The following is a 22,259-nucleotide window of genomic DNA, read 5'->3' as shown; positions in this document are numbered from 1 at the left end:
CACCTTCATCCAACTTTGAATTTTTTGTTAGGCCTCTGTGTTGTGCTCACCCCAAAAAGCCACTCAAGATCTTTATCCTGAGCATGCCCTGGCCCTGCCCTTTGGCAATGGACTTTGGAAAACTCAGAGACCGGTAGAGAGGATAAGTATGAAAGACTGAGGAGAAAAAAAAAATAGGGATTTTCTAGAAAAATGTCTTTGGAATCAAAGAGGAATTTCAGGGGAGTATTAGTATCTATCTATTTTATAAGACTTAAAGGAGAGAATGGGTAATAATGAAGTGGGAGCAGCCGACCCCTCTCACATGAGAAATATGTTAAAATCCATTGGTATAGGCATTTTTTGAGTGACCAGAATGCTTATGACTTCCTAGCAGATAATACCTCAAAGTCATGCTCTCATAATTTTACACATGTAAATGGGACTTTCTAACCTAGAGAAGCTGCCAAAATACTGTTTCAGAATTATTTCATTCTCTTACTTAGTTGGTCGAGATCCCATAAATGATAGTTTGGGTTTTTTGTGTGTGTGTTTGGTTTTTCTGAGATAGAGTTTCACTCTTGTCACCCAGGCTGGAGAGCAATGGCACAATCTTGGCTGACTGCAACCTCCTCCTCCCAGGTTCAAGCAATTCTCCTGCCTTAGCCTCCTGAGTAACTGGGATTATAGGCATCTACCACCAAGCCCAGCTAATTTTTATGTTTTTAGTAGGGATGGACGGATTTCGCCATGTTGGCCAAGCTGGTCTTGAACTCCTGACCACAGGTGAACCATCCACCTCAGCCTCCCAAAGTGCTGGGATTACAGGCGTGAGCCACCATGCCCGGCTGATAGTCTGGGTTTTATTGGAACCCAGAGGAACCATCGTTTTGACTGGAGCAGTCTTTCTTCTAATGTCCTCGTCTCTGCATAATTATTAATAGCACTCCTTTTATGCTCCAGTGTGTACCTATTTAGCCAATAAATTGTATGATTACCAAATCAACATGTATGATGATTTTCTTTATAGTTCATTCAGTGACTAGTGATGTTAGGAAATCACTGGACTAGTAAGAGAACATTAGCCGGTAGGCTGGCCAGCTGTAAACACACTATATCAACATGTATGATTATTTGGTAATGGTTAAAGATTTTCTTTATAGTTCATTCAATGACTGGTGATGTTAGGAAATCACTGGTTAGACCTTGAGTTATCTATAGTGGTCATTCTCAAACTCTAGCATGCATCACAATCACCTGGAGGTCTCATTAAAACACCAGTTACTGGGCCTTCAACCCCAGAGTTTCCGATTCTCTAGATCTGGAGTAAGACCTAAGAATTTCTATTTCTAACCATTTCCCAGGTGATCTAGGGAAGACAGACTTTGAGAACCACCAATTCACCAGACGCAGTGGCTCACTCCTATAATCCGAGCACTTTGGGAAGCTGAAGCAGGTGGATAACCTGAGGTCAGGAGTTTGAAACCAGCCTGGCCAACATGGAGAAAACCTGTCTCTAGTAAAAATACAAAAATTAGCTGGGCATGGTGGTATGTGCCACCAGCTACTCAGGAGGCTGAAGCAGGACAATCACTTGAACCCAGGAGGCAGAGGTTGCAGTGAGCCGAGACCCCACCATTGCACTCCAGACTGGGCAACAAGAGCAAAACTTCATCTCAAAGAAGAAAAAAAAAATAAAGAGAGAGAGAGAGAGAACCACCAATTCTCTTCCTCTTGTTGGGTAGAATTTTGAAGACAATGGAAAAGACATAAAGAGAGAAGTAAATAAAATGGCAATATCAGAGACTAGTGAAAGAACATTAGCTGGTAAGCTGGCCAGCTGCAAACACAGTACAATCAAATGACAGTGGGTAATGCTCTACGACAACCAAGATGGTCGACCCTTCCTTGAGCTACTCTGTAAGTTTAAGGTTTGGTCACCACTTGTTAAAGAATTCTTTTTTTTTTTTTTTTCAAAAGGAGAAGTAGACTTTTAACAGATTTACCCATTTATTTGTGTGAGACAAACCTAAAAATATACTATCAAAAAGTAACAGATGCATTTACCAAGCAGATTTTATTATTATTATTATTTTAGAGGGAGTCTGGCTCTGTCGCCCAGGCTAGAGTGCAGTCACACAATCTTATCTCACTGCAACCTCTACCTCCTGGGTTCAAGAGATTCTCCTGCCTCAGCCTTCTGAGCAGCTGGAATTACAGACACCCACCACCATGCCTGGCTGATTTTTGTATTTTTGGTAGAGATGGGGTTTCACCATGTTGGCCAGGCTGGTCTCGAACTCCTGATCTCAGATGATCCACCCACCTTGGCCTCCCAAAGTGCTGGGATTACAGGCATGAGCCACTGCACCCGGCCCAAAACAGATTTTAATTCTATTTTTGCATTTTTTTTTTGTTGCGTTTGATTATGTGCTAAATAATTTCTGGGAATGTTTTTTCTCTAGGTTCTTAGGTATAGTATTTTCTTTATAGTCATCATATATACATGGTGTGTGTGTGTAGTTTTCCTTGAGTTCTGCCTATAAATACTCCTAATTCTCCTCCTATTAATCATATACAGTGGAAATAAATAAAATGATCATATTTGAGGAATTTCAGTGACATCCTGTCAAAGGATTAGGCAAGACTGACAGAAAAGCTATTTTGATTTACATTTTAGGAAGAAATGTATTGAGTTGTGGATTACTTGAAACACAGAGTCAAATTATTATTGTTAATTTTCCAATTATGCCAAGATTCAAATAATACAACCATTTCAAAATGGTTGTATTATTGGAAAATAATTGGAAAATCCTGAATCCTGTCTTCAGGTTGTTCTTAAAAGATGAGCAAAGGAGAGATAATCAGACAGACTGTCATGGAAACTTAGGGCAGACTCCTGTGTAAGAGTCTACCTGAAAGACTCAGATCTACTCTTTCTGTAGGCCACCCTGAGTCTGGTGCCATTCAGCATTTTCTAAGTAGTATTTGAAAGATAAACTGCCTTTCATTTTGTTTTGCTGACTTGCAAGATGATCTTGATGTAACGGGCTTTTCATTATCATGATTGAGGACTTTGATCACCAAAATACACTTGTCAATACAAAATAACTGAAAGACTCAGAAAGACAATTACTAAACCATGAACCCAGTAAATTAAAAATTCCAGTGGTAACATGCTCAAAGATAAAGAAGGTTTTAAGGTCAGGAGTGCCTTTGTTGTATTAGGAGACTTTCATGGTCCTGGTTCTGTTATGATCTTCTCATGTATAACTTTGGGTCAGTCATTTAATTTAACCTATCTTTTATGGTCTCCTCTGTCTCTGTTTAGTAAGGGACATTGTTCAGTGGTATGCTAGTTAATGTTTAACAACCAGTTTGGGTAGTGTTCAGTAAGCCTTGATTAGAGCATCTGCCTATGTCCATAGTGTAAATACTCCCATCAGGGATGATTTCAAGCTGCAGACACAGTATCACTGGATGCGAGGTGGAAAGAGATGTGCACCATTGGTCCTTGCAAATGGCACAACCCAGTTCTCTTCTCCAAGAGAACAGCTGTGGGATTCTGGCCCAATAATCCACTTTGGGGACTGAATTATCCAGTCTGTCTGTTCACATTAATCATGTTAATCAACTATTTTGAGTTCTGTGAATGCACTCTTATCCTCCAGGGGAAAACTGTTGTCTGTTAAGTATGCATTTTCAAGCACTCAGTTTTCAACTTCAAAGCCCCCTTGGCAGACATTACTGTGGTAGCACTTCCCTGTATCCCACTCTTGCCACCCCTGCTGAAGCCACCATCAGTGCCCACGTGGACTCCTGCAGTGGTTCTTTACTGCAAACAGCAACTGACTCTGATTATCTTAGGGAAGAAGGAATTTGTAGAAAGGATTACAACATTAAGAGGAAAGCAGGAACCAGACCCAGTGTGAGCAGATTCCAAGAGAAAATCCAAGAGCTGGCCAGAGGTCCCACCTGGGGACAGCCTGGTTAGAGGAAGAGTACTATTTCTGCATACTGGAAGCTGGCTCCAGCACAGAGGATATCACCACAGCCAGAAGCCACCTCTGCAACCACTGTCAATGGAAAGAATTCTGTGCTGTCATGCTTCTTGCCATCACTTGCTCCATATGAAAATCTCAGGAAAAGCATCCAATGGGCCACCCTTTGGTCACATGACTGAGCTCTAGCCCCCACAAGGAGGGCAGGCAGAGTATCAGCCTTTTCAACTTTTGTCACAGAAGGCTGGACCCAGCCTTCCACCAGGACCCCACCATAATGATTTTCTCAGATGCGGGAAGGAGCTTCAGATTTTGGCCAGCCACACACTGGGCGAATGCTCCCTTGAGTATTCAATACCCTATTCCAATTGTCTTGCCCTAATCTCACCGTGAAGAAATCTCTAGTTTTTTGCTGTCTCAATGAGACTGGCAAATGTTCCTACTTCATACTATTTGCAGAAGAAAATAAACATATTCTTTTTAAAGGAGGACAAGAGGTGGTAACTTAGATTAAAATATGGAAATTAATAAATAATAAGATTAAGAAAGGCTTAAGGTCCAAGGAGAAAATATAGAGACTCAGTGGAATTCAGAATTGACAGGAAAAGAAAAGCACAAGCAGGAAGGGACATGTCTGGCCCCGATGAAGTCCATAGGCAGGACCCTGGGCTGCTGGCACCCCCAACAGTCTCTTCCTTTTCTGAGACAGGGTCTCACCCTCGCCCTGTCACCCAGGCTGGAGTGTAGTGGCACAATCACAGCTCACTGCAGCCTTGACCTCCCAGAACTCAAGCAATCCTCCTACCTAGTCTCCTAAGTAGCTGGGACTACATGTGTGTGCTGCAACACCCGGTTAATTTGTCTCTTCCGATGCCAAAGCTTTACCTTATTATTTTTCCTTTGTGGTCAGAGTGTTTCCCACTGGACATTTCTGTAGGAAAAACAGTAGTAGGGATCCGGGAGAATGTTGGGTAGGCCCCTTGCTCAGACCAGCTTCCTCAACATTGTGTCATCAAATGCATCTTCAGATTCCCAGAGACCTTTGACTGATGGGGCCCCTGTTGCTGAGTCTGATGCCACTACAGCATCTGGGAACCAGCTGGCCGATGGCTCAAAGCAGTTCTGGGAACTGGGCTCCACGCCCCCTCTCTGAGTGTTCCTCACCTTCATGTTGACTCAACATTGAGATCAGTGCCCATACCCAAGCTTCCCAGCAAGTCATATCAGAGATGGTCACTCATCCTGGAGTCCTGCTTGTTCATGCTCCCAGCTCCTGTCATACCAGTGCTGCTAAAGCTATATAAGAGCTCTGTAGCTTGCCAGCCATTGGATCTGAGCCTTTTTAGACCTCCCCAGTCCTAGGCCATTCCCTCTTCTCTCTGTGGCTCTGTCCCTTGGTGCCTTGTTTGCTGGGAATGAGCAGGACCCCACTATGAGCAGATGTAGCTGATGCATTCTGTAGACAGCTAAGGCTTATGGTTGGTTGGATCAGGGATCAGAAATCTGAGACCAAAAGAGAAGACACAGTCATTTCACTTCTTTGTGCAGCCTCTGATCTTCTACTCATGGGGGACAGAAAGTTTCTAAGAGGGAGAGTTGGGAAGGAGGAAGGAAGAGGAATGGGCCAGAGAAGCAAGGTGGGTTCTTGGTGGCTGTGATCTCTGCTCATAGTCCAGGCTGTTGTCTGGGGGGGTGAGACCCACCACTTGCCACCACAGGCACAAAGCTAAGCTCAAGGGTCATCATCACACTTGGTATCCACACCTGTTTTCTCAAGTCACTGCCCAGAGCCCTGCTTTCAAACTTGATCCTTTTCAGGCTGCCTGGGAGAGGCAGGTCTTAAATATCACAGTTCTCTCAATGCCCCCACACAATTGAGAGCCACCATCTGGCATGCAGCCCACCCAAGAGGATGATTTTTCAGGTGAGAGCTAGTGCATGCAGTGCCTCTTGCCCCTAGGATGCCCACTGCAGAAGGCTCCAGTCTCCACTGCCATCTGTCTTTACTCATACCAACTCCCCCACTGGTCTGGAAACAGTCTAAGGATAAGAATTCATGAGCCTTTGAAACTCCAAAGCTCAGTGCTCTTCCTGACATCTCACAGCTTTTTTGGAAATGTTGGTTAAACTATTTTAATCCTTCTTTTGGCTGTGGGGGTCCTCGCTTACCTGCTTCCCTCTGTCTCCCTAAAGTCAGGACGCCATCAGGGATAAGGGCCTTCTGGCTCACACCTACGTAAACTTAGAGCCCGCAGGACCATCCATAACATGGTGGTGGCCAGTACTGTCCTCCTGCCAGCCCTGTGCTGGGCATGGGTCATACCCCCTCCCACCATGGATGTGCTGCCTATAAAGCCAGGGGTTATAAAATCAGCCCATCTCCGGGTACCTTCCAGCTATAGCTTTTTATTAGATACTTGGGTCTTGCTGAGATTAAGAGTCCCATGAAGTCATTTTCATCCCAGAACTCTCCTCCTTCCTGGGTATTTTCATGGAAACTCTTTTTCCCTCTGCCTTTGGGAGCAATGACTAGATTAAATAGGCTTGTCCCTGGAAGGCTCCTAGGGCCAAATGCCCCTTCTCACCAGTGCACTGAAAATGGTGCCATGGAAAGGGGGCCAGGCAGGAACATGGTGGTGACACCAGCCTTTGCTGGGTACCATGCACGGCTCTATGGCACAGGCTTCAGCCACTCTGCATATGGCTGCAGCTAACCAAGGATGCTTTCTATTTGTAGTATTGCTTTATAATTTTGTAGAAATTCACAAATTTATAATATGTTAATATGTAAGTCTGATATTTGAGCATTTAGATTTGAACAATATTTCAATGTATGATGATAACACTGAAAGGATCTGTTGCTTTACAAAATCTTTCAATTCTGTTTTGCTTTGGATAACTAACACATTTCAAATTTCTCAATCCACACAAAGGTGGTACCCCACCACATTTGCAGGAACCTACCAGTTCACAAAGAATATCCAGGGAGATCCAGACAGAATAGACAGGGAGACACAGAAAGAAGGATCTGCTTAATTAGGGCTTGAAAATGAGTCTTCACGTCCTGTCACATGTTTTTCTAATGGAGCAAAAAAATCATCCTACTCTTCTTCCCTCCCTCTGTATAGAATGAGTTGTCAGGGTTTTCATTTATTTGTCAGTCCAAGAATAGTTTGTTGTTGTTGTTGTTGTTGTTGTTGTTGTTGTTGTTGTTGTTTTAGAGACAGGGTCTCGCTGTGTTGCCCAGACTGGAGTGCAGTGATACGATCATAGCCCACTACAGTCTCTACCTCCTAGGCTTAAACGATCCTCCCACCTCAGCCTTCCAAACAGCTTGGACTATAGGTGTGCACCACCATACCCAGTTACTTTTTAAATTTTTAGTAGAGATGAGGTCTTGCTATGTTGATCAAGATGGCCTCAAACTCCCAGGCTCAAGTGATCTTCCCACCTTGGCTCCCAAAGTTCTGGGATTATAGGTATGCGCCATCACACCTAGCCTTAGTGTTTTAATTTCAAAGAACACAGCTGTATCCTTTCTCTCTCACTTGCAGTCCCTGACACTTGTCAAACAAGACTATGTTTTCTAGCACATTCTTCCTTTATGAATGCAGGTCCCGATCTGAGCCTCTGTGAGAACCAGCTGTTTCATTGCCCGCCTTGAGCAGTGCTTGTTGTTTACAGGTGGGTGTTCACTAGAAACTGGATGAGGAATCCCAATGCCCATGTCATGAGTATCTCCTCATTTTTTGAGATAATGCCTAATCTTCATGTTAGTGCAAAAGTGAGAAGCTCACCGTGCCCTTACTGAAATTGAGCAGAGGTGCTGGTGTACCTGAGACACTCCCCCATAACCATGCCCCATAGCAAAATGATTACTTTGACTTCAGAAAGAATTCTTGTTCCAGATTATTTGCTAGGTCTAAAGTTCTAGGACAGAAGGAATGCTGCCTTTCCCTGAGGGACCTTCCAGTAAGTAGGGAGTAGCAGCATGGCTTGTGTTCCTTTTGAAAGGCATTTCTGCTAATGTCTTCAGACCAAAAGTGCAAAGAGAGGAATGCAGTAGGTCATGCTGAGGCTTTGCAGAAATGCTTATACTCCTTAGTCTAAAAGGCTTTGTGAATGAATTTTAGAACGGAAAATGCAGAATAAACATAAAGTTCAGGAAAGGATGGTAACCAAGAAAAACCATAGGAAATGGTCTTGTGACAGCACATTCTAAGCATAGTCATCAAGTCTGATTATAGAAGTGAAGGTACATATTAACTGGTTTACTGATATTCCATTGTGATACATAGTACATTTCACATATTGTCCTTTATTAGCAGTATTTCAAAGCATTCTACAAAATCACAGGATGTCAACTGCTGCTGCATTTCCATCAGTATCTCCACGTGGATCCATGATATCATGCCTAGAGGGTTTGTGTTTCTTATTTGTAATAAATCAACCTATAACATACCCCACAAGAAGAAATCAAGGGGGCACAGTTATAGTAGCTTCTGTTTGGAGACTCACTGTAGTTTTTATTTTCTTTAGCAGGTTCAGAAGCTAAGCGTAGATATCTTCATTAGACATGGAGAGCAGTCTGGTGCAGTGACAGGATACAAGATTTTCAATCAAACAGAGTGAAGGCTAAAGCTTGGTTTAGCCACTAACACCACCTATATGACCTTGGGCTAGCAACTAATCCTCTTGCCTCAGTATTGTCATCTGTAAAATGGGATGGAAATAGTCACTACCTTACGGAATTGTGGGTATTGGTCACTGCATGATTAAAAAGTGCCTGACATTTGGTAGGCAGCCCACAAATAGGATTCATTGCTATGATGTAGAACCACAGTGCTTGCCTTCTGTAGCTTAACAACAGTCAACTTTTAATACGTACCCAATACAGCAAGTGTTCGACTTATGACCACAGTCGGGCCTGCAGAACGGTTGTAACACGATTTGGTCGTAAGTTGAGTAGGCTATATGTACAGTTGAAATGGTGCACGTGGAGATGGTAGTGCTGCCAGAAGCTGGTCCGCACTGCCGTATGCCCAGCTGGGCAACGTTTGCACTGCTAGATGCGGAGCAGTTGTGGCTAGCTATTGTAGTCGTAAAGTCGAATGATCATAAGTTGCATAGGTCGTAAGTCGATCAATACCTGTAGTGCTAAAAAGACCAAGATAATTTCTTTAATGTTCGGGTCATATAAGTCAGTCTCATTATGTCTTAATCTCATTCTGATGTGGAGAAAAATTACTACATTCTTTTTATTTTCTTGAGCCAGTGGAGAATTAGGTAGGAATAGGGATAGATTATATAAGAGCGATTCCACTATGTAATATGGAAGAACTTGTCCAGAAGTGGAAGTCAAGTGCAGGGACATCTGCTGCTACTGTGCTGTGAGACCTCAAGGAAACCTAAACTTTCTAGGTTTCACGCTGGGCATTTGCAGTATACTTGGTGTGGGCTGTGTGGTTTTGAGGCGCTTCTAGCCAAAATGCCATGTTTCTGTTTGCTTATTTGGCAAGCTCAATCTTCTCTCAACAATTTGGTTTTTAAAGCTGTCTTTACGTCATAGCTCACAAAATGATGAGCTGGAAGAGACATAGATAGCACCTAGGGTAACATTCTGATTTTACAGATAAGGAAACTGGGATTCAAAGAATAAGGCTTTCTTCCTTCTTATTTCATATAGCTAGAATTTTGCGAAGCTAAAACCAGAAGTGAGGTGTCCTGACTCATAGATTTGTGCTCTTTTCATTATACCCCCATTGTCCTTTCCCACAAATCAGGTATCACATTTAAGAAAAAAATATGAAAACATAGCACAGCTGATTTTTTTTTTTTTTTTTTTTTAAAGCTGTGAGTCTTCACTCTTATAGCCCAGGCTGGAGTACCATGGCACAATCTCGGCTCACTGCAACCTCTGCCTCCCAGGTTCAAGCAATTCTCCTGCCTCAGCCTCTCTTGTAGCTGGGATTACAGGCACCCACCATCATTACCCAGCTAATTTTTGTAATTTTAACAGACGTGGGGTTTCACCATGTTGGCCAAGCTAATCTTGAACTCCTGACCTCAGGTGATCCACCCACCTCAGCCTCCAAAGTGCTGGGATTTCAGGCATGAGCCATCGTGCCTGGCCCAGCACAGCTGATTTTTGACACTTGCAACCTAATAATTTTATTGAATAACTACAAGGTTTTTATACTTCTGTCTAACGGTCTTTTAATCACCCAGAGAAATACATAACTATTAGAATTTAGGGATAGGAGGGTATGGTTGGCATACTGTGTGTGCCCTAAAGGGACTTCTTAGGGACATGAGGGTTCATCTTTGAGTTTTGCATTTTAGAATCTTCAAGAAGCTCTAGATTTCAACTTACCCACTTACTAGGACCATACACTGTAGCCTCAGAATCTAAGAGTTTATGCACGTCTTCTCTGACTTTATACTACCCTGTGGTCAAAAACGTTCACTCCTAGTGAAATAAGGAGGTTATTTTATTTTGACCAAAGTCATCATGAGAATCTAATGATCAGAGGAACGATCACAAGATATACATAGCATGTATGAGTAAACCAAGAAATAACAAACCAAATCAAACTGCTTTGTTAGATGGCGTACACATTACAAGTCTACATGGAGAGGAAGTGGTGTCCTTTTAACTAGTAACTGCTCTGTGTGTCTGTCCTCTGGTTCTGGTGTAGGCTAAAGTCTAGGGTAGGCGTCCCCAAACTACGGCCCGCGGCCCACATGTGACCCCCTGAGGCCATTTATCCAGCCCCCCGCCGCACTTCAGGAAGGGGCACCTCTTTCATTGGTGGTCAGTGAGAGGAGCACAGTGTGTGGTGGCCCTCCAACAGTCTGAGGGATAGTGAACTGGCCCCCTGTGTAAAAAGTTTGGGGACGTCTGGTCTAGGGTTTACCTTCCTCTTCTCCTGCTCAGATTGAGCCTTCCGTGGAAGCCATAAGAGCAGAGAGAGAAACTTCTGAGTGTTTAATTGGCAGCTACTTTCAATGGAAAAGCACATTCAACATTTAAGAATGCCTCTGCATTGGAGTTAATTTTCATGAAAAGAATGTGCAGTAATCTCCCCTTCTCCATGGCTTTGTTTTCTGTGATTTTGGTTACTCACGGTCAACTGCAGTCCAAAAATGGTAAGATATTTTGAGAGAGAGAAACAGAGACCACATTTATTACAGTATATTGTTTTAATCATACTATTTTATTATTAGTTATTGTTAATCTCTTACTGTACCTAATTTGTAAATTATACTTCATCATATATATATATATATATATATATATATATATATATATATATCAGGAAAAGACATAGTATATCTAGGGTTCAGTACTCTCCACAGTTCAGACATCCACTAGAGGTTTTGAAATGTATCCACCTCAGGTAAGGGGAACTACTGTACTTTCTGTGGTAATTTTAAAGAAAAATCAGTTGTCAAACTGATTTTTAAAAGACCGCTTTCTTCAAAAAAGAGAACATAAAGCAATCAATTTAAGTTGGTGATTTTTTTCCGTTGTAGTGAGAAATGTAAAGCATTCAACTCAGGTCTCTTAAAAATTAAGAAAAGGAAGCATAAAATGTTCAATATTAAAATAATTTTTAATTGCATATTATATATTTGTCTCAGATTAAGATCAGCAGATATACAAGGGAAGGGAAGAATGGAACGGGAAGCAGAAAAGTAGGTGAGAAAAGGCTGAGAAACTAACTAAAACACAGGCAGATACAAAGAGTGAAAGAAGGATTAGAAAAACCAGAAGAGAGTTGGAAGACAATAATATTTAGGAACAAAGAGAAAGGATGACAGGACTATGTAGATTTTGGCACTTAAGCACAGCTCTTCATTACTTTTGTCATGCTTTGTTTGAAGTCTTGCTCTCCACCTATGAACTATATGAGAATCGTGCTAGATTTTGCTCACTCTTGTTTTCCCCATGCCTGGCAGAGACATAGTAAACACAAGCAAGAATTATTAAGTGAATGGATGAACAAAGAAACAAATGAAGGAAGAGAATGTAGAGAAAGGGAGTTCTGTGGCTCAGATGGCACCAGTTATGGTCCACTAAGAGCTGCCCTTGTTTCCTCAAAAGCAAGAGGGCATGGATTTGGCTGATCCGGGCCCCTGAGCTGCCTGCAATGGTGTTTTTTTGGAGGCAATTTTACAAATGCTCATGTGTTATCTGTGAGAGTTGCAGTCTACTGTTAGAACAAGGTTTTGCACCTGTTTCTTTTGGAAACGTTTTGAAGGTTGATGTTTTCACCATCCCTCACATTCCTGGTACCTTCTTACCCCAAGCCCAGTCTGTGATGCTCCCAAATCCTCCTGCTCCAACAGCCCCTCTGGAATCTCTGTCCTGTTGTGTGTCAAACAAATCTCTCCCAGAACACTGCTTTCCTGGCTGTCTCCTAAGAGGAGCCTTTTCATAGTCTGTTTTGTGTTGCTATAACAGAATATGTGAGACTGGGTGATTTTATAATGAACAGAAATTTATTGGCTTGCAGTTCTGGAGTATGAGAAGTCTGTTATAAAGGTGCCCACATCTTGGTGAGGGCCTTCTTGCTGTGTCACCACAGGATAGAAAGTGAGAGGGTGAGAGCAAGAGGGGATTGAACTTGCCCCTCCCCACCCTTTTTTTGAGACAGAGTTTCGCTCTTGTTGCACAGGCTGGAGTTCAGTGGAGTGATCTCAGCTCACTGCAACCTCCACTCCTGGGTTCAAGTGATTCTCCATCCTTAGCCTCCTGAGGAGCTGGGATTACAGGCATGTGACATCACACCTGGCTAATTTTGTATTTTTGTATTTTTAGTAGAGATGGCATTTCTCCTTGTTGGTCAGGCTGGTCTCAAACTCCTGACCTCATGATCCACCCGCCTCAGCCTCCCAAATTTCGGGATTACAGGTGTGAGCCACTGTGCCTGGCCTGGAACTTACCCTTTTGTTACAGCACCAATCCCCACCCCCATGAGGTGGATGCCTCAAGGTCTAATCACTTCTTAAAGGTCCCACATCTTAATACATTTACAACACCAATTAGACTTAAAAATTAAATTGAGTTTTAGAGGGACAAGCATTCAAACCATACATAGCAAGCCCCTTCTCCTTCAGTCCCTTGGTGGCAGCTGCCTGTTTTCCCAAACTGTCTGTATTAAGAGCCCTAGAAAAGGGTCAGCACTCTGGGCTCCTCATCACCAAGAAATCAGTGCACCTCAAACCTCAAATGCACTTTTCTAGTCCTTCCCATCCTATCTTCTAACACCTCCTGGTCACTCTTGTTCATTCATACAGATTTTGGCCCTTGGCCACCCACAGCCTCCTCATCTACCCCGACTACTGACCTGCAGGATGACTTCAGGAGTTTGGTGCACAATTCATCTAAAGGATTAGCCTCTGCAAATTCTAAGATATTTTTTATGGTGGTAAAATATATATAACACAAAATTTACCATTTTACCATTAAAGTATACGGTTTTGTGGCATGACACACATTCACATTGTTCTGCAACCACCACGAATCTATCTCTAGAAATTTCTTATCTTCTCCAGATGATAATCTATATCCATTAAACACTAACTTCCCCGGTTCAGTGATACTTACTTTTACCAGGTTTAAGGCACTCTCACCCCAGAATTTTCATTTCCTGAAGTTGTTCTACTTTTGGAATTTTAAATTTTGTTATTCTACTTTCTTCCCACAATCCCCTGTCTTGCCAACAGACCTTGATGCAGACAGATCTGAGTTGGGATCCCGGCTAATCCAGTTGCTAGCTTCATTTCTTATTCTGTTTTGTGTTGCTATGAAGGAATACCTGAGACTGGGTAATTTATAAAGAAAAGAAAGCTATTTAGGTCATGGTTCTGAAGGCTACACAAGAAGCATGGCACCAGCATCTGCTTGATTTCTGGTGAGGGCTTTTGTGCTGCATCAAAATATGGCAGAGAAGGGCCCAAGGGGAAGTCAGTATGTGCAAAAAGACTCCAAACCCTAGGGGCACCCTGGCTTATAACATCCCTCTCTCATGGCAACTAATCCATTCCCCTGAGAAACCATCCAGGCTCTGAAGAGTGAGAACTCGCTGGGCACAGTGGCTCACGCCTGTAATCCCAGCACTTTAGGATGCCGAGGCCATCAGATCACTTGATTGTCATTGCCCTCCAGTCTGGGAAACAAGAACAAAGCTCAGTCTCAAAAAAAAAAAAAAAAAAAAAAAAAGAAAAAAGAAATTGAGAATTCACTCACTATTGTGAGAATGGCACCAAGCCAATTCCTGAGAGATCTGCCCCCATGACCCAAACACTTCCCATTAGGTCCCACATCCAACACTGGAGATCAAATTCCAACATGAGATTTGGAAAACACAGACAAACCATATCTAAACCATGGCAGCTCACTTTCTTCATTTGTAAAATTCAGATAATAGATAATATAAATACTGGGTAAATCATAGAACCTCAGTTCACAGAATTGTTGAAAGGAATAAGTGCTTAAAGAGCATTTAGCACAGGTCTGTTTTCCTCTGTCCTTCCTACCAGTTCACACATTAATCTGCCTCACATCAACCATTACTCTTGATATTTCCAGCTCCCTTAAACCTTTATCTTTCTGATGCTCATCCCAGGGAGACACAGCATGCTGTATCAGTCCAGCTTTCTGCCTCATCTGCACATCCAGCTGGGCTGTGGGTGAGCAGCTGGACCAGCCATACTACCGTACAAGCATTTCATGGGCCCCTATTAGGTTTCCTCTGCTATTAACCCACACACCTATTTCAGATCTTTCCCCTTTTCTCTATCTGCCTGCCCAGCCACTGTCTTCTCTGCTTCTGTAAACCAGAGTCCTTAGCACTTTAATGATATTAGAACCACACACATTCCCTGAAGTTCTGATTGGTAACAGGTGGTAGGATGGGCATCTGCAGTTTTAACAAGCGACCTGGGGATTTGGACGCACACAGTGTGCAGTCCACTTTGCGGAGGGCTGTCCTGAGCCATAAGCTCCTTGAGAGCAGACACACAGTCTTATCTGACTTTCACCCCTAAATACCTAACAATAGATGCTGAAGGATTGAATGAGTGAATGAATCTGTCATTCTGCACTTCAGAGTAAGTTACTGTTCGCCTTTGAAATGTTAATTAGCTACAGCTGTTTAAATGCAGTTTAAAGCTCTTTAATACGTTTTATCTTTAGTTTTTTATCAGCCCTTTTCACTGCCATTGGGGGTAGGGAACTATGAAGAACTTGTTATTTCCTGACTAGCAGCAACAAAAAGCCAACCCAATGGCCAGGTAAGATTGCAACTGTGGTCTAGAAGATACACAAATTGGGCCCTGCCACTGTCACTTAGGGAAGAACACTTGATGACTCTCCTCCCACGGATCCCCCACAGGCAGAGGTTGTTGTGGCCATTTCAGTGGACTTTTCTGGAGTGGAGTATCAAGGGCGATCTCACTGCTAGGGATGTTGGGAGAAGGTGACCTAGAGAAATAGGTGGGTAGATAGAGATGAATACTGGCACACCCAGTCAGTGCTGCAGTGGCTTAAAATTCCAGCTTTGCCGTTTACTAGCTTGTGACATGAGTAATGAAGCTGTTGGAGCCTCTTCTTTCTTTATCTCTAAAATGGGGACCATATGATTTACTTTGCAGAGCTTTCGGGAGGATTGAAAAACATCTATAAGAAATGCATAGTGATTCTATGACATTAGACAATCGAGCAGAGTTTTCAAGAAAGCATCTGTCAGTCTACCATGATGGAGGGAAAACACACACACACACACACACACACACAGACACACACACACAAAACACCTACATCCAGGCTGCCTACAAAAACAGAAGTGGAACCAGTGATTGCCCTGTGGGGAAGTCTAACTCTCACCGTTTGCAATAAAATCTTTCCAAAGGGAGCAGACAGAGTAACCTCGGGCCATGCCCTCCCACTTCCCTCTTCCCCAAGTGGAGCTCTGAAGGGGCAGAGCTGGTTGGGGAGCCTTTATAGAGGAAGTGGGAGGTAAAGTAGTGTGGGTGGCTAATGCTGAAACATTTCTTTTACCACCTTCCTATACCGTCCCTGCCCCCCACTTCTCTTCTGTGTCAGGGGGAAAGAGAAATAGTGCATGCCTATGCTGTACCCACACATGCTTGGATCTGCTTGCCCAGCCTCCGGACCCCACCTCATTATTCATCAACGTTCACTGAATGCCTGCAGCCTTCATGGTGCTTTCTGCATGCCTCATTGGGACCTCTCTAGAAACCTGCATAAAGTTTGCTTCAATATTTGGGGTCTTCCCCAGCCCATGAAGACCAGTGTCTAAGCCCTACTTCAGCCCTTCCCTCTGTCTGATTTTCTCTCTTCAGTTTGAGTGCTGAGAGACTGCTTTAAATGTCAATAATAATGAACAGCTATAGATATTCTCCCCTTCCATACTTATTCCCTTGTTCCCGCACATTTATTTGCTTTCAGGAGAAGAATTTGGACTGGTTTCCTCGGATGCGAGCCATGTCCCTCGTTAGCAATGAAGGGGACAGTGAGCAAAATGAAATTCGGAACCTTCAGGAGAAATTGGAATCGACTATGAGTCTGGTCAAACAGCTGTCAGGTCAGCTGGCGGAGCTCAAGGAGCAGGTGGGTGCATTCAGGGAGATGGTGCTTGGTGGGAGAGGTCATTCACCACCTCCACTGAGGGAAGACAGAGGCTCAGGGAGCCAGGTCATCATGCACAGATTGCAAACTCCAAGAAAGAAACCTCCCGTTGTACTGTAGAACCACATCCCAGCAAATGGGGACTTCCACTTATCCCACCTCCCTGAAGCTTGTGCAACACTTCTCCTTCTATGGAAGGGGGAAAGAGAAAATGCCAAAATACAAGCACCTCTTTGCATTTAAAAAAACATAATTTTCTGTCATGATAGTAATTACTAAGCCCATGGGAAAGGCAGATTCTCATTAGTATCTGCCATTTCAATGCTATAATCAACCCCTTTATCATATAAAATTGTTAATATTAGTAGAAATATCAACAGTAACCATGGTAGCTATTTAAATGACTGTAATGGTGACAGCTATGTGACAGGCAAGATCTGTTTTATAAAATGGCTCTTTTAAGAGTCATGGTTTCTGCTTCCTAACCACAGAGAGGGGTTTGCTCTTTTTCTCTGTTTTTGGAAATTTATTTTTTTTAATATCCCTTTTTTGATAACTATATTCTATATGATGCTAGACAGTAGGTAGTTGGGGAAAATTAACTCAAAATGGTTGTGGCCCAGCAGCACTGGGTAAGAGTGAGAAAATCCGCTGAACACACATTCTCTCTTTTCCCCCAGATGACAGAACAAAGGAAGAATAAGCAGAGACTGGGCTTCCTCGGATCAAACACACCCCATGTGAATCATCACATGTCAGCACACTGATACCATGGGGGGAAGCCGTGACTAGCCTTTCATCAGTGTCCTGCCTGATCACTGAATAAAGAACTGAGATAGAGGGGAGTGAACAGTGCCTATTGTTGAAAAGTTAAAAACAACCAAGTGCCAAGATGTTGAGTGGGTTAGCTCTGAGAACAATTTATAACTGTGTTTTCATGGTTGCAAAGACCTAACCTCAAATGCATCTGCTAGAAAGCGTCCATCACACATTCCCAATGCAACAGGAAGAAAAGGCACATCCAAAAGGCTGGAGAGGGCAGGGAGTGCAGGGTGGAAGGAGACACGGGGCAGGGAGAACTCTCTTTTGCTAAATTGATAGGAGTCAGTTTTGTCTTAAATGCTGACTACAGCCACTGACATGGTTGGCTGGAATTTCTTTTAATTGTGGCGTATAGGTTCATGATACAAGAAGTCTTACTTTGGTGGCTAAGTTTTACCAAGGAAAATAACTGAAAAGATTAAAAGTGAGAGTTGAAAAGAAATGATAATGATGCTTCTAAACTGTAGTTATCACAGAGTAATTTCTTTATTTATGACATGAAGCACAATGGATTTACAGCTCTAGGAACTTAGTGCTTTGGAGCTTTTGCCTCTCACGCTGACAACATAACGGACTGTGATTGCCTTCTCTGGGATTCAGACAGGCTCTGTCAATGTGGAGCACAAAAGGAGATTTTCATATAACTTGTTTAAAACATGTTCTAAGTCATGTAGTCATATATAGGCTAAGATTTTAAAAGATCTGGGGGAATAAAAAGCCAACAGTAAGTGCCAGGAAAGATTTTTCTGAGACCTTATGTATGCTATTAAAATATATTGAGATTAATGAATGAAAATGCTTATAGGTGCTAGGAATTATTGAGAAACTTATGATGGTGGCATTGCCTTTTATAAACATGGAATGAAAGCCATTTGACTCATGTTTGCTATGCTTAAAGAACTGCTTAGGGAACTGAGCATTTTCATTTATGCTATTCCTGAAGTTAGGAAAAAAAAATCCAAGAAATATATTGAATACTCAAGAAAATGCCACATTTCAATTACATATTTAAAACTGTATCTGTAAGGGCTTTTCAAAATGTAGAAAGACAAAAACCTCTTACTCAAATTGTTTTTATGTTAAATCATTGCAATCAGAATTTGTCAAGGGAGAGAATAACCTGGCGTGTTCAGGTTATTCTTAGACTACACATTTGGAATAGCAGAGCAAAATATGGATAATGAAAGTGTTAGGGAAAATGCGGTGTGATAGGAAGTGAAGATGCTTGATTCCAGACTCTAGAGATGCTCTGCAAGTTGACCTGGCCTCTCCCCAACAAGAACAAAATACTGCTTCCAGAGTCTTTAAATTCTCTGTTATTAACGCCAAGGTTTAAGGTCGAGAGAGTGTTTGCTATGACCATTTTTAAAGCTTTTGGATTGTTCTAACATAGTTTAAGCTATTGGTTCCTAAAAATCCCAAATCTTGATCTATGTAGAATATAAGGAAAGCCTGAACCAATCCTTCTTCCACACACTGTTAAAATGTAGAGCTGGAACAAAAGCTGTTGGGACCGAGAGCAATGAATTTTTGAACTGAAGCTACTGGTACTCCTCAGCACCACCTCATGCTAAAACTTCCTCACCTGACATGATAGTATTTTTCCTGACTAAGAGCTGAAAGACTCTGACATTCATGATCCAAAGATACTACAAAATTTTGATATGTCTGCATGCAGCACAGAATTTTGAATCTAGCAAGCAGTCAATAAACACAAGAGAAATTCAGCTGTCATTCAGTTACTCTTAATTATTTATAGAACTTTAAATGATGCCACATATTTGTTTGTTTTAAACAGCTTTCCCAAAATCAAAGTAGACTAAAGCAGCCATTTTTAATATCCAGGATCATCAATACTATTAACAATATAAGGTAAAAAAGTACACTCTAAAATGTTTTCATCAGGCAGAGTTTTACAGATAGGGAAAAGAAGAGAAACGTCGTAAATATTGAACATATTCCAATATAGGAACCTATCTTTATTTTAGTATAAAGTATTTCTGATGTCTGAACTAGAGGTCAAAAGAATAGATTAATTTGTACACATCTGAGCAACCTGTCTTTCAGATGATAAAGTATCTAGTCTTTTCTGACACCATAATAGTTCATTTTGTAGGGAATAAGCCATTAGGTGTATGCAACTGCTATCTAGAAATGACCTAATGTCCCCAACCACTATGTAGTAGCAGCTCACTGTTTCACAGCATATTTTCTCCTGAGGGAAGTGTTCAAAAAGGACTGCAATTCTTTTGAAAAAACAAGACTCTTATTTCATCGAAATTTAAATATTTCTCAGTTGTATTTTTAATGTATCTTTCTTTCCTGCCTAAATGCTTAAAAATTATAAAGCAAAAAAAAAAAAAAAAAAACAAAGACAACAACAAAAGCCCAAGCAAACAAAAAAGGCACTTTTCAGAACATCAAATTCCTGATGGAGAAGATAATGGGGAAATTTGACATTTGATATAAATTTGTATTTGTTATGTGTATGTTTGTTAATGCAACTGAAATATTTGACCTAGGTAAGTATTAGTTAACATCCTTATATTTACATAGTGACATCAAAATAAATACAATCATTTTGACTTTGATGTTAAGGGAGATTTAGAAAATATATTTAGTTATTTTAAATCCATATTGGTTCAAAAGTATCAGTTTCTGCTGAATAATATTTTTAATTTCAAAAGGGTTTTGTTCCCTCTGTGCTCCATTTTAAGGCTCAAGAGTTTAATGCAAATATGTTTTCTGAGTTAAAATAACAGTTTTAGATGAGAAAATGCTTGTCAGAACTATAATATAAATAAATAAATTATATGTATGCAAAGATTTATCATATTTTCTACCCCTTAAAAAGTTAAATTAGGCTTATTTTCTTGCATATTGCCATTTTTCTGTTAGTAAAGAGGGCACAATTTCTAGTAGATTGTTAATAATATCAGCAAGATATTTCATTTGTCAGAATTAATTGTGTGTTTATTCCCATATTCTCAGCCCATAACTCCCTGCTTTGGCTGCCCTTTTTATTTTACAATTGTTTTATTGCAAACAGCAAGGCAATATGGCCCCCAGCCCCCAGGACTGAGAATGAGTGGAGAGGTTGAGGAGTTGGGGAGGGAAGATAGAGATGGGGATTTCTGCTTCCCAGTACTCTATCATTAGAGAAAAGGAGGGGTAAACATTAGCTAATAAGAAGAAAAGAGCTTGTTCTTCAGGGACCCAGTAGATTGGACTAGGCAAGGAAATATTGCACAGGCATCATGATATAACAGATTACGGACCCCAGAGATACCCCTTACCCATGCAGAGAACAAAGCTATGTGGAAGAGCAACTACCGTAAGATGGTGCATTCCCTCCAGTGGCTGCTAAACTATCCTGAATAACAAATCAGCTATTCCAACCTACAGACCCATTCCAACCAATATACTGTGATACATGCCGCAGTACACCACAGAGGAGACAGACATCTTCAGCACAAACACAGATGCCTGTAGGAACTTGGCAAGTCACTAAATTGCATGAAATTGTGAGGTGCACACCACATGCAGGGATGGGGGAGGCTGTGGGAAGCTCTGTGTTCTCAACGTTTGACAGCTAATTCCATTTTTTAGAAAATGCCTGAGGCCAGTAGAGGCCCTCTAGTCTCTCATGGCTGGTCTTTCTGATATAATTAATGAGAAAGCTATCTCATTTAATAGAAGAAAACATGCACTATCCAAACTAGAGAGCCTAACATGCATGTGAAAGTCAAGAAATCTGAAAACAAATCCAGGTACCCTTCTCTGAACTGGAGTGTTTCCACAGACTTGAATAATTTATGAAATTATCATGCCAGTACGTCTTATATCACCAAGACTTTTTTCTCCTGCAGTAGAGGATTACTATATTTACCTAAGAAAACACGATTCCACTATATGTCAAGGGCAGATAATTTATGTTAATGTTAATAAAATTGGATTTGAATAACTTTTCTGTTTGCAATACTTTTAAGTGCTTTATTCATTTCTTGCCATGTTTCTAAGTAATATCTGCATTGGTATGACACAGCATTATGATTGCAAGACATGAGGTTATAAAAAATTTGGTGACCCAAACCACACAGATGAGCTAATCCAGATGGACTAGTGTGCCAAAGGCTTATTGGGATTTGGCCAATTCCCCAATGTGCCAACTCCTTCTGCTGCATCACATTGTGTCTGATGTCCTGCTTGAACTCAGTGAACACAGGCCATTGGATGGCTTAGAATTTCCTGATTCTTAACACGCACTGCTTTAAATGATAGTTCCCCTCAGAAGAGAACTGGGTGTGCAACAGCTGAAGTCAACCTGGGTGGCACGAATCACATGCGATCTCAAAATAGAATTCTTTGCTCATATGGGTATTTTCCAGTGTGCCACAGTTCCTTGAAGTAGTGTGGCAACGATTGTTTGCTTTGTTTGTAATCAGAGGAAAGGTTGGGTGAGGGCAATTGGACAGGGAGTTCCTCTTCCGGTGAGAGTAATTGGCATGAAGAGCAAGCAGTAGCATGCATGTGGGGGCAGTATGGTGGAAGTCCACAAGTCACCCTTCCTTTGCCTGCTCAACTGGGGTGCTTTGAGGAAGTCCTAGGAAGGCCTAATGTTCAGAGAACAATCCCAGTCCAGAGTGTGTGTACTTCAGCCTCACCTATGTTCCTCCTCGACAGCAGAGGTGCTGGCACCTCACACCGAGCCACATGGCAGACAAAAACAGATACTAAATGTGATGCTGGGAGAAAATGTATAGAAACAGAGATAAGTTGTTAAACTCGGTTTGACTCTG

The 22,259-nt window shown here is 41.8% G+C and overlaps 1 protein-coding gene across 3 annotated transcripts in view; it reads left to right on the top strand.

Annotated features, from left to right (window-relative positions):
* The window catches only part of ITPR2 (inositol 1,4,5-trisphosphate receptor type 2), a 497,691-nt gene extending 476,267 nt beyond the window's left edge, over window positions 1-21,424 (top strand). For all 3 annotated transcript variants that reach the window (XM_003926591.4, XM_074402941.1, XM_074402942.1), the window contains 2 exons: window positions 16,459-16,620; window positions 17,319-21,424. In XM_003926591.4, the coding sequence (XP_003926640.3) occupies window positions 16,459-16,620; window positions 17,319-17,405 (249 nt within the window). In that variant the 3' untranslated portion in view covers window positions 17,406-21,424. The remainder of the gene's footprint in view (window positions 1-16,458; window positions 16,621-17,318) is intronic.
* Window positions 21,425-22,259: the final 835 nt, after the last annotated feature.

Source organism: Saimiri boliviensis, chromosome 7 (genome assembly GCF_048565385.1).
Source record: "Saimiri boliviensis isolate mSaiBol1 chromosome 7, mSaiBol1.pri, whole genome shotgun sequence".
NCBI lineage: Eukaryota > Metazoa > Chordata > Mammalia > Primates > Cebidae > Saimiri > Saimiri boliviensis.
This window is presented reverse-complemented; position numbering and strand designations above follow the sequence as displayed.